Source organism: Netta rufina, assembly GCF_964035555.1.
Source record: "Netta rufina genome assembly, chromosome: 5".
NCBI lineage: Eukaryota > Metazoa > Chordata > Aves > Anseriformes > Anatidae > Netta > Netta rufina.
The window spans coordinates 12914895-12926928 of record NC_140128.1 but is presented as its reverse complement, the minus strand read 5'-3'; the positions used below and the strand labels follow the sequence as shown (position 1 = coordinate 12926928).

Here is a 12034-nt window from a genome sequence, read left to right as displayed (position 1 = left end):
GGGATTGTGTGTGTGGATTACTCTCATTCCACTGCAGCAAAACCTTCCCCTCCCTGCCAATGTCACGCTGGTTGCTGCCTCCCTTGCTGTGGGGCTGGGTGGGGGAATGAGAGGGAGCCGTGCTTTTGGCGCCTGGGTCTGACAGCACCTCTCATATGCACACGGGCTGTGCTGCGAGAGCAATGCAGCATGCTGCTCCGTGTTTCTCACCGTGTTTTGTCCTTCCTAGGGCTGCTACACCGTGATCCTGAACTCCTTTGAGACCTACGTGTACCTTGCGGGAGCCCTTGCCATCGGAGTGTTGGCCATCGAGGTACTGTTGTGTGATAAGGAACACAAGCACTGTCAGTGGATGTCCGGCTGCAGGGCAGGGAGCTGTTCCTGTGACGTGCGGACGGGTTATCAGCTTGTGGTTTTTAATTGCCTGGGGAGAGACGGGCACTTGGTCCCTTGCCACAAGAGGCAGGGAAGTAACCTCTGCTGCAAGCCTGCAGTGCCGCCTCGTGTTGGCCCTGCCACAGTTTGCAGCTGTGCCGCGCTGGTCGCAGAGGCTTTGGGGATCCTGCTGCCTGCCTCGGGACCTGATGTGATTCCTGTCCTCAGTGCAGCAGCATCCCAGCAAGCTGCCTGCTGTGTCACTTGGTTGTGTTCGAACTGTGCCTTTGCTTTAAAAGCTCAGTTTAGAGCCTGGAAATGTACTGCCGTAGGAGCACCTCCATTATCCAGCATTAGCATCTGGCTCTTTGCTGGTGTTTCTGCAGAACAGGCTTCCACCAGACAAGACCTTAGCCCAGGAGTGCTACCCGACAGCATGGCTGGGACAAGGCCAGGTGTTTTCCCTAGTCCCACGTCTTGTGCAAAGGAGAGGGAGCTTGGCAGGGCCCCAGCAGCCCCCCACGAGTGCACCCTGCCCCTGGGCAGTGGCAGTGGGGCGCAGAGCTCCGCTGTGACACCAAGGGCAGCTTGGAAATGAAAGCAAGCTGCTGGTGCTGCAGCCAGCAGCAGCTCTGCTTGGAAAGGAGGGAATCCCCTGCAGGCAAAAAACATTTTCCCACAGCCTCCCCTGGGTGGTGGGAAGAGGCCTCTCGGCACATCACATCGCTGACTGCTGGGCAGGAGGGAGGGATGGGAATGGTCCTGAGGCTGGGGAGGGCTTTGCCATTCTTCTCAAAGATGCAGCTGTTTCTTGTGTTCCTCATTTTGGTTTTGCCCTCTTCTTTCCCCCCATTCCAGCTGTTCGCCATGGTCTTTGCCATGTGTCTCTTCCGAGGGATCCAGTAAGAGGCGGCCTGTGAACCGACACATTCCCCACATGCTCAGAAGAAGGAAGGAAAATCAGAAGAAACAAAACCTGAAAACATCCAAAAAACTTTATTTTTTTTAACAAAACGGGGTAGGGGGGAAAAAAGAAAAAAAAAAAAAAAAAAAAAAAGAGGGTTGTAATATATGAATGACCAAAAGGATTGTACTTCAGGGGCTGGAACTTTGAGGTGATGTGCACTACACTGTACACCAGACCCTTGCCCAGAGCCACCCGCAGCAGCCGTGGAGCAGGAGCCCAGCGCAGCTGATTGCACTAACGAAGGACAGAGCCTGCAGAGGGGAGCGGGAGGAGGAGCACGACTGCCTCTCCCGCTCGTCAGCGCAAGGCTGTGCCTGCTGGTTGCAACTTTATCGTGCTTTAGACGCAAAGGACTGAAGAACAGCAGCGCAGGGGCTGGATAAGGCAGCAGGTTGGCCGAAGTCTGTGACTGCCCAGGTGGGTTTGAAAACAAGTGGTGGTGGTGGTGGCGGCTCCTCTGAGGAACAGGCAGTTGTTGCTTGCATGATTCTGGTTTTAATTCCCAGCCACAAAATGAAAACACACGTGCTTTGGTGGTAGCTTTGCCCCTATCACCTGAAACTTGTCAGAGAAGTCAAACACTTCAGTGAGCCTGGCTTTTCTCTGGAGCCTCAAGCAGGGGCACAGTGGTCTCGCGTAGAAATGGGGCTTGTCTAAGGCTGGCTGATGGTCAAGAATTTGGTGCCTACCTTCCTGTTTTTTTAGATTTACTGTTTGTTGTTGTGAAAGAGAGAGCAAGTGGTTACCTGCTGTGTTCCCGTCCCCTGGGAAAAATGGTGGCTCTGGTCAAGATTAGCTGACACTGATGCCTTCCTGAGAAGGGGAGGAAATAGCATTTAAATCTTGCCAACCTTTGCCTTTCACTTTGTACTTGCAAAAAAAAAATAAATATAGTTCGTGGTGCTCTGTTAGCATAGATCCATGCAGTGGACTCCTACATGCTTTCCTGTCCCAAGGGGAGTTCCAGGCACGGTGCTGGATGGGAGAGGCTGAGGTTTGTCAGCTGCTCCCCTGCTGCTTGCCTTAAATTGCCTTGGGGCATCATTTCTGCTCTGGGGATTTCCCCTGAGGTTTTCCCATGGGCTCACAAGGAAAGCATCAATTCAGAGCTGTTCCAGCCTGTGTGTTAGTTGAGAGCATTTCCTCACTTGAGATAGTTGTTATCTAACCGATTTGTTTGGAAGTGAACTTGAGAAACGTGCCTGGGAGTGATTTGTTTGGAAGTGAACTTGAGAAACGTGCCTGGGAGTGGGTAGTGATCAGAGGCTGAGGTGGTGCTGAGGCCCCAGACTGTGCCTAAGAGCACTTCAGGAAGCTTCAGCCCCTGTTGGCTTCATTATTCATGAGCTCTCTCCCTGACCTCAAACGCTTTGGTCCCCCCCAAGCACAGTGAGGCTGTTTCCTTGTTTAGCTCAGGCCTTTTCACAGTCGAGGAGTGCTTTTAGAGTTAAACCAGCCCCTCTGAGGGCTGTAACCACCGGTAAGGCTTACAGAGGGGGAAGGCAGCAGGGCTCTGCGTCCTTGCAGCCCTCCCAGGGGCACCGTGCCGATACACCTGCAGAGGCTGCAAGGCAGGGTGGCAAGCAGCTGAAAGACTGCTCCGTAGTAAACAAAGCTCCTGGCTAAACATCCAGGCTGGGGAATTGGGGATACGAAGGAAGAGGAAGGAAGTGTGAGAGCTTTTCCAGGCTTCATTTGAGAACAGCAATTTGCTCAGCAGCAGGAGAGGGCCCGGGCAGGTAGAGCAGCAGCCCCCCCTGCGCCGCCGTCAGCAAGAGTGAGGTCAGGGTTGCTGAGTGGCCTCAGATGTTGCATTAAACCTCATGGAAAGCTTTTCTGAACAATTTCCCTCTGGACCTGTTTTTAATGATGCATTTTAGCATTAAATTCTGGTCTGTTGTTTAATGAAGGAAAACAATTTCGCTAGCCAAAAAGCAGCAGTGTTTGTACCCGACAGCAGGTGCTGCTCTTAAGATAGGGAAAAATCTGTTGCATATACTGATCTTACAGGGCATGGGCTGCCACACGAGCCAAACTCGAACAGAGGCAAGCTTTGCTGTTCTGCTTCTGCCTCAGGAGCTAGTCAGTGATTGTTCTGGTAGAGCAATTCAGAAAGGAGGAACAAAACTGCGAGCAGAGATGGTAACTTGGATGCAGGTGAGCAAGAAACACCACCCCATCACCCCTCCAGGTTTTTTTTTCTCTTGAATTTGTTTTGAAAAGTTCTGGCTGTCTCAGGGCAGAGCCTGCAAGAACACCTTGATTGATGTGTGGGGGGAAGGGGGTTGAAGTTAAAAACCAAAATCAATGCCCTTTTTTTCATGACCAGTGGTATGGGGGATTAACTCTCAGAGCAGCCAGCGCACTAAGGCATAAATATATCAGCCTGAGGTAGGATTGCTGCAGTCTTATTTCTCTTTGGCTTTCCTTATTCTGTACTATTTCCTCTGTTTTTAGCTCTTTCACATCCCCTCTCTCCCTAAGGGCTGTTCCTCTGTCTTCAAAAGATCCTTTGTTCTTCTACTGTTCTGGCCTTTGCACAGTTTCCCCTCTCTTACCTTGTCTGGTCCCCCTTCTGCTTTTTTTCTGGATGGAGAATTCACCTCCCCTCTGCAGCTGGCTGGCGTGCCCCTGGGAGCACAGCTTGAAACCAAAGCAAAGGCCAGGCAGCACATCTTAAACAAGAGGTGGAAATTGCTGTAAAGATCCATGCAAATCCGAGAGGACCTGTGCAAGTAGGTAACGGGTGGGAGGAATTTCTCCCTGGGGAATTTAATGAACAAGCAAGCCCAGAAACCAGCCTCCTGTTGTACGGCAAAGCATGTAAAGTAGTTGGTTTTGTCCAGTGGTTACGTGGCTGCCCCCTCTGTTGTACAGTAGCTTTTTCTCTTTTCAGAGCAGTAGGCAGGAGAAACACCTGTATTTTTCTATCTGTTTTTAACAGCTATGGGTGAGTTTGGTGGGAGCAGGGGCTCAAGCGAGCATCCCTGCTTGCTGGAGAGCTCTGGGTGGGCCAGGGACCGGAGGGAGCTGCTGGCTCCTTCGCTGTAGCACTGTGACCACAGCCCATGCACCTTGGATGTAATTCGTGGAGAGCAGCCTGTGCCTGTCAGCCCACGGCCCCTCTGCACACCCCTGCCTCCCGGCTCTTATTTAATGCTCAACCGACTGTCACAAATGCCTGGGAAAGGGCTGCGTGTGAAATAATGATGTTTGAAATCTATTTTAAAAAACTGTAAATGTTCTTTTTATTAGATAGTGGAGCTTATTTATCCCGTATTCCCTACTGTAATGCTTTTTTTATATTGAAAGGATTTTTTTTTTTTGGTAATATAAACCAGAACACAAGCCTGAAGCACTCTCTGCACGGTTTTTGTGTGCGTTTCTTAAAAAAAAAAAAATAAAAAGAAATAAAAGAAAGCTATTGTGACAGTGAAGTGAAACGGCTTTAATTTTCACTATTTGTTTGGTGTTGAGTACAGTCACTTTCTTACTAAAGGAGGAAGAATAAATTCAGGTACAGCAGCCAAAATGAGGTATAAACTGAAGTGTCCCCTTCTCCCCTTCCCCCCAAGTAAAAACCCTTGACCAGAAAGAATTGGCCGGCTTAGGACAGACAGACGGACAGCCTCTCTTTTGTCACCAGGTCCAGTTTACCAGATGTTGGTTAGGCGTAAATATGGCGATGCAGAGAGTTATGTGAACGTGAGCTTTCTTCACCCTCAGATGTGAGAGCTCCAGGAATGCCAGGTTTGGGTCCCTCGCTGGCAGGAGCAAGGTCAGCCTCAGGCCTGCCTGTGCCTGCTCAGAGCACGGCCCTCTGGAGAGCACGACCTTCGTGGCACAAATGCAAGCAGGTAATCCCGTGCAAGCTGCCTCCCATGGGAGATGACAGCAGTCCTAAGCCTCTTGCACACATGAGCAGCTGAGGAAACTGAGGCCTGTGGAGATGGAGCTCTCTGAAGAGAAGGGCCTGAAGCGCTGTCTCAGGCTTTTGATCCCAATTTATGTGCACAACTGCCACCTGCAGCCACAAGCCCGAAACTGCTGTCCTCAGGGACACGTTTCAGTACAAAAGCTTCAGCATCCTCCTCCCTCCTCTCCCCCGCTCACATCAGAGTGAAGACAAACAACCACGGTTGGTTGCTGGCAGTGCTGCAGACAGACATCAAATGGCAAAAAGAGAAGTGGTTTGCTGCTCTAAGTTTTGCAGACAGCTGCTAAGCAGGGAACTGAAGAGGAATCTCACCTCACTTGATTTAAAGCTCCATTGGAAAGCTTTCGTTGCCTACCCCTACCTGATTTAACCATCAAGAAGTCTTCAAAGAACTGTTCTCATGTAGTGTGCTGACTAATTTTTCACCTGCTGGATGGTATTTTAAGGTACCCTACTCAGGCAGTTCTCTCTACAGCCCCAAAGTCATGGCTTAACTAAGACCCTCGGTCCTGCAGCCACCACGGGTGGGAGAGGACAGCATTAAGGTGGCCCTTCATCTCCTTCTGTCAGATTGCTTTTGGTTTGGTCAGTTTTACTTGTCTTTCCTAGAAACAGTCTCCCCCCACCCCCAACCCTCCGATCAGTCTGTGTATACATTCATGTGACCCCCAAAACACAAAAAGATTCACACTTCACTTACCTATACCAACACTTAGAGCTGCAGGGCTGCACTGAAGCCATACACCCCTGTGCTGCTCATGCAGACAGTGTGCAGGGTGAGAGCAGCAGCCACAGCCTGCCACGTGCCAGTTCCCACATGCAGCACCCTTCGGTCTCCTTTGTGATATTCTGTGGGCTGCACAGCATCAGTTCCTGCCTCACAGGGAAGAGGTTTCCCTCCCAGAGCCCAACTCCTCCACCTAAACAGGAAGGCTCCTCTTAAAACATAAATTTCAGTAGCTCGCTGTTGTAGTTTGGACATGTTGAAAGCAGCTTGGCAGGGATACGTGGGGAAGCTCCAGCATTTAGTCTGCTGTTGGATGTTGCCTCTGTGGTGGATTTATTTCATTGAGAAAATACTTCCAGTTGCAGGCTGAACCAGCCTCCTGGTCCCGCTACTTCTGACCTGACACACATTTTGCATGGCCAGTGGGTGCACTGCACACAGTGTCCCAGGTTGATGCAGCTGCTTCTAAGCGCCAAAAACACTAACACACCATACAGTAACTACCCGCTAGCTTCATCTAACTACACTAAGGTATTAAACAGCAAACAGCCATGGATCCCAGTCTCACCAGTGGTTTGAGGTCTGTTGGTCACACAAGCACTTCTGTTTGCGGAGGCAGCTTTCTACCAGGATTTTGGGACAGCTCTTCTCCAGGGCATGCTTCGATCCCACCAACAGTAGTGCTTGAATAAGAAGTCCATACCTGTACACAGCCCTTCTGCCTTTAGGCCCAGAGAGAAAAGTGCAGCCTTCAGCTGTGGACAGGGATAATCCGCAAGGACAGCGCTAGGAAAATGGGCAGCCAATGCTGCTAAGCCCCGTAGGTGTTGGAGAAACTGGCCAGTGACTGGTACAGCACATACATCCTGCCTTGATTGAGCTAGAAGACAACAAAGCCTTCATGACCCCTCACGCCTTGCTGTTCTTCATCCCAGTTAAGTAGTGTCCTAAGCATTGTAATGCTATGAACTTTGGTCCTTTACTCCCAAAACCAGAGACGCCACCAGCTGTAGCAGAACTGGAACACTGTCTCCTGCAGCAGGACTCTCACTGGAGGCTGCAGCCTAATCCAAGCAGCTGCACTGATGCTCACTCTGCTCTCACTACTGCAAACCACAGCAGCCTCCAGCCCCTATTCCACTAGGGTCAGGCCCTCTGCCTCACACCTACCCCTGCTGTGACCAGCAGTAGAGCTGCAGTTGTAGGAAATGTTCTGGGGTAAAGGGAACAGGAGCCCAGCTTAGAAATATCACGGAATGTCCCAAGCAAAGGGACATCTTTGTGCTCAGCAGGCTTTTCTCAACAGCTTCCATGACCTCTCACATACTATAGTTCAAGCTGCACACCACCGTTCCCAGTGCTGTCCCTGCAAAGGGAACAAACCAGGAGTTTTCGCTGTCTCTCCTGCCAAGAGAGCAGCACCCACTGAAGAAAATAAAGCCGGGGTGGTACCTCTGGCAGCAAGGAAAACACAGCTGTTTGTGAATTCAGACACAGCACTGAGCTGCTGTCAGCTCCCAGCCAGGTGAACAGCAAGTGCGTGCTACAGGGGACAGGCTGTACACACAAGGACACCCTCCAACAGGCAGGTGCAACACTTACCAGGGGGAGCAGCCAAGTCCTTCACTGGTTGCCTTAACTCCCTCTCTCCTCAAGGATTGTTTCTTTCTTGTTTTGTGCTTTTTATTCTCAATGGTTTCAGAGCCTGTGATCCCATCAGCCAGTTCCCCCGGGAGACCAGCTCTTTTCCCTGAGGCTGCCAGGCCTGTGCACCTCCCTGAGCCTTCCTTGCGCTCTTTGCTTGCCTCCCGCAGAGGGGCTGGTGGGAGGGGACCCGCATGATGCTGCTCTCCCCAAATTTTCACCTGGCAATGCCACCAGCATCAGGTTACACACTGAGTCATGCCAGTAAGTGGAAAAGGAAACCATTTTAGAACAAAAAGGGACTAACAAAAAAAAAAAAAAAAAAGTTATAATTATAAATGCAAAATTACCGACACAACCCCTCCTCCCCCCCTTCCCATGACAAAAAGCCCAGGAATTAGACTTTCTTGGGACGGCGTCCAACTTGGTAATAATAATAAATGCTGATGAGGACGAAGAGGATTCGGCTGACCAGGAGGAGCACAGCACCCGTGGCTATCCGGCTACTCTCAACCAAGGAAACCGTGGTAACTGGAGGAGAAGGAGGGAGATAAGGCAGAGGTTGGTGACGAGAAACAAACAGATCTGAGCAGCACAGAGCTGTTTTCTGCTGCCCTCTAATGTAGCTTTTTGGAGGGACCAGCTGAGCCTTGTGAATACAAAAGCTGTCACTGCAGGCCCACTCAGCAAACCTGCAACACACAGCTCTTACACAGCTTGATTTGACAGCTTCAAAATTAGGCACAGGGCCTGTGGGTCACAAAACTCCCATTTATAGAAACGCTTCCCTAAAGGCAATTCTGCCTTCAGGTAGCCAGCCTGAAACATGAACTCGAGCAGATGTGAATTTCCCATTTGCTCAGGTCTTAATTGTGGAATCTGCGTGTTGCTTTGTGGCTTAACCACTCCGGTGCTGATAAATATTTGTCAAATGCAAGAGCACGAATGAAAACACATAGTCCACTCACACTACCTGTTTTCTGAGCAGTTCCCTTTTTGGTTAATAACAGAAGTTACCCTAGAACAGTGAGTGAACAGCTCCCTCCTCCCCACCCTGATCGTGGGCACACAGCACACACCTCCTGCCCAGCCCAGCTACTCACCCAGGAACTGCACAGCGAAGTAGCACGCCTCTGTCAGCAGGGTCCAGCGGATGATGACTTTCTCAGCTGTGTACAGGGCATTCCACATGATGAGCGAGATGCCTGCGGAGGGACAGCAGCACAGCTGCTCTGAGGGAAGGCGAGGACCACCGGGAAGGGGCAGCCCACCCGCCTGCCCCCCAGGTGAAACATTTTGGCCTCCACGGGGGAGGCAGAGGGAAGAAGCGCAGGCAGCTGCTGCACTCTCCCCTTGCCTGGTGTGGCTGCTGCATTTCCAGCCGTCCCCACGAGATGCTGCTGCAGCCTGCGGGAAGCAGCCAGCCACCAGCCTGCCAGTGCAAGGGCATCCCACCCTGGCTGCCTGCCCTCAAGCCCAGCCACCCCTCCAAAAACACTCCCTGCGCATTCCCTCACAGCCTGAGAGCAGCAGTGGCTGCAGCACAGGGTGCAGAGCTAACCAACCCTCTGTGTTTTCATTCCTCCACTCATTTTCTTTTCCAGAGTGTTTCTCCAGGCTCCCCTCAAGCCCCTCACCCTCCCCTCTGGCCCCATCTCTTGTGCCATACACGAGGTCCCCCCCAGGCATTGCAATCACAGGATGAGGGAACCTGAGACCTTGCTAGGAAAAAGCAACAGAAGCTGAGCTTTACAAGAGACCCATAAAAAAAAAAAAAATTCCAACAGCAGCTCTTTCCAAACACAGAATTTGTCTGCTCCTGCCCTTTTGGCCTCTCACCCCACTGCTCTATAGGGCAGCATCACACCCCAGATACTGGCACAGCACTCACTGAGGAGGGCTCCTCCGTAGAGCCGGATGGGAGTCTTGCTGCTCGCCGATTCCTCGTTGAAGATGGTGTCGTAGAGCTGGTCAGGGAAAGCGAGGGCCTGGCACAGGCATGGGAGAGACTCAGCAGCACTTTCCCAGAGCCATCAAAACGCGCTGTCTCGGGCAGGGGAAAGTGGTGCTCTGACATTGAGACATGAGGTGACCAGAACCATCGGCCAGGAAATTGGGAATTAAGGAGGCGCGAGAAGTATCAGCGTGTCAGCTGCTGGCTTCAAGGCCGGTTTCTGTGACCGAGGCTGCCATGCCGTGTGTGGTTTATGAACCTGCTAATGAAAACAGACTCTGGCAATGGGAACAAACAGCCAAGGACACTGCTGGCGAGCCCATTACAGAGACGCAGAGAGGGCAAAGGGCTCTCACGAGAAAGCAGCGGCAGTTGTTGAAGGCAAAGGAGGGGGAATAAGCGGCAAAGGAGCCACACTGTGGCATCCAGGAGCTGGTGGTGCCCAGGACTGCAGCCCTCACTTACCATGATGGCCACCCCGGAAAACATAACGGCGGAAACCAGCTGCCAGACCCTGCACAGGAGGGAAAACAGAGGGCCCAGAGTGAGCCTGTTGCCCCTGCTTCACAATGCATTCCCAATGCTGTCCATGTGGTTATTAGCCTCTGCCCTCCCTCCTCACCCAACTGAGGCAGCCATGGCTCTTCTGCATGAAGACGTGGTTCCCCAGACACTGCTAGCTCAAGCCTCACTAGCAACACAGAGCTGAACCCCCCTCACCCAAGCAGAGGAGAGAATTGGACCTGCAAAGAGGACAGGGAGGTCCTCTGGCCTCTGTGGTTCCCAGCACCTGCCAAGGGACTGGAGCTCATGGCCCTCAGGCTGGTTTATGAGGGAAAAAAAGCAGAGCCAGGATGGATGGTCCTGCAGCCCTGAGAAGCTCTGCAGGGAGCAGTGAGGCTTGTATCAGGGACAGAGCTGGTGTCAGCAACACTATGGTCAACAGCCCTCTGATGGCCCTGCTCTAAGGTGGCCTCATGTCTTACCTGAGCCCCAAGGGTTCCCGGACAGCAAACTTGATTTCATTTCCCAGGACTTGGCTAATCTGAAATTCAAACAAAAGGCACAAGGTGACTAAGCAGACCCTTCCCCAGCCTTTAGGAAGCATAACTCAGACCAGACAACATGTATCTTAACCCCATGTAGCAGTTTATCTCCAAGACAACTGAAAAGAGGATGAAGACGAGAAATTTCAGCACGGGGTGGAATAAGCAAGCTCCATGTGAGCTCTCCTGCAAGCAAGCATCCTGCCAGCGACCTCTCCAGAGGGCACTCGGGACAGGGCTCCCAAGGGACGTGTCCTTGTTCTCCAGCACTGGTATTTTGCTGAAACAGACCGCATGCCTTTGTTTGCGATTTGGGTCGCTTCAGAGAGGTGCCACCCTGCCTCTTTAATTGCCGCCCCAGTTTCCAGGGCACAGTGCTGGAATACAGTGAGCTTTGAGCTGGTACCATGAGCTCCGAGCTAGCTAATGGGCATATTGACAATAACATTTCACCAGTGGATTAAAGCAACTTAAAGGCAGAGCTCGCTGTGTTACTGTGAAAAGTGGTCTCAGGCAGCTTTTGTGCCTCCACCACGCTGCACAGCCCGTCTCTGCCAAAGGGCAGCATTAATCTTATCACAGCAGCCCTTGCATGAGCCCGGCAGAGCTGGGAGCTCTGGTGTTGGCAGAGAGGCTGCAGAAGGTAAAGGCTGGAAAAAAATTAACTGGGTTTTATCCAGTGGCCTGCCACGTGCCAGCAGGTAACACTTCACAGGTTTAGTGGCCATCCCCCTGCAGCAATGGCCCCCTGGCTGCGGGACAGCAGCACGGAGGACCCCGAGGTGGGATGGGGAACACCTCCCTGCCCAGCACAACTCACCTTGGAGCGATGGACCTCGCCGTCGTCGTCCTCGCCGCCAACCCCCAGGATCTTGCGCGTCTTCAGCCTGCTCACCAGGTCGGTCTGGCTGTGCTTCTTCATCAGCGGCGGCGGCTGCTTGGCCGCCATGGCGACACACGGGCCTCTGCCCCGCCGGCGGGACAGCTGAGGGGAGAGGCTGTGGGAAACGCTTCACATGAAACCTCGCCGGGTACAGAGCATCAAAAGTTTGTAAAAAGCACAGAGATCTTGCTGCTACGCCGGCAGACTGCTCCTCATCGCCCCGGCGCGGGTTGAACGATCCCCTCTAGGGCAGGGTGCTGGGGGCCAGCTGCAGGCAACCCATCGCGGGCTGTGGGGAAGCTGTCCCGGTCCCAGAGCAACGCACCGGCTGTCACCGTGACCTGCCAGACAGGGAACGAAACCAAATCATCAGTGTGGGGACAGAGGCACCGAAATGCTCCCCACGCCCTTCACCCTGGCTTTTGACATCAGCCCTGAAAAAGGGGCAGGGGAATGGTGCAAGTGCCAGCTTTCCACCCATCGGCATGTCTCATGTGCATG

At 52.4% G+C, this 12034-nt stretch overlaps 2 protein-coding genes across 6 annotated transcripts in view; one reads left to right on the top strand and one right to left on the bottom strand.

Moving 5' to 3' along the window:
• TSPAN18 (tetraspanin 18) overlaps window positions 1-4779 on the top strand; it is a 109788-nt gene extending 105009 nt beyond the window's left edge. For all 5 annotated transcript variants that reach the window (XM_084287344.1, XM_084287341.1, XM_084287342.1 and 2 more), the window contains 2 exons: window positions 230-313; window positions 1234-4779. In XM_084287344.1, coding sequence (XP_084143470.1) covers window positions 230-313; window positions 1234-1281 — 132 coding nt within the window. In that variant the 3' untranslated portion in view covers window positions 1282-4779. The remainder of the gene's footprint in view (window positions 1-229; window positions 314-1233) is intronic.
• A 3194-nt stretch (window positions 4780-7973) lies between these two features.
• TP53I11 (tumor protein p53 inducible protein 11) lies at window positions 7974-11834 on the bottom strand. The gene is made up of 6 exons (XM_084287219.1): window positions 11471-11834; window positions 10591-10649; window positions 10070-10118; window positions 9542-9638; window positions 8754-8855; window positions 7974-8181 (listed from the first exon to the last, which is right to left on the bottom strand). The coding sequence occupies exons 1-6, from the start codon at window positions 11597-11599 to the stop codon at window positions 8048-8050; spliced, it is 570 nt and encodes a 189-aa protein (XP_084143345.1). The 5' UTR covers window positions 11600-11834; the 3' UTR covers window positions 7974-8047.
• Window positions 11835-12034: the final 200 nt, after the last annotated feature.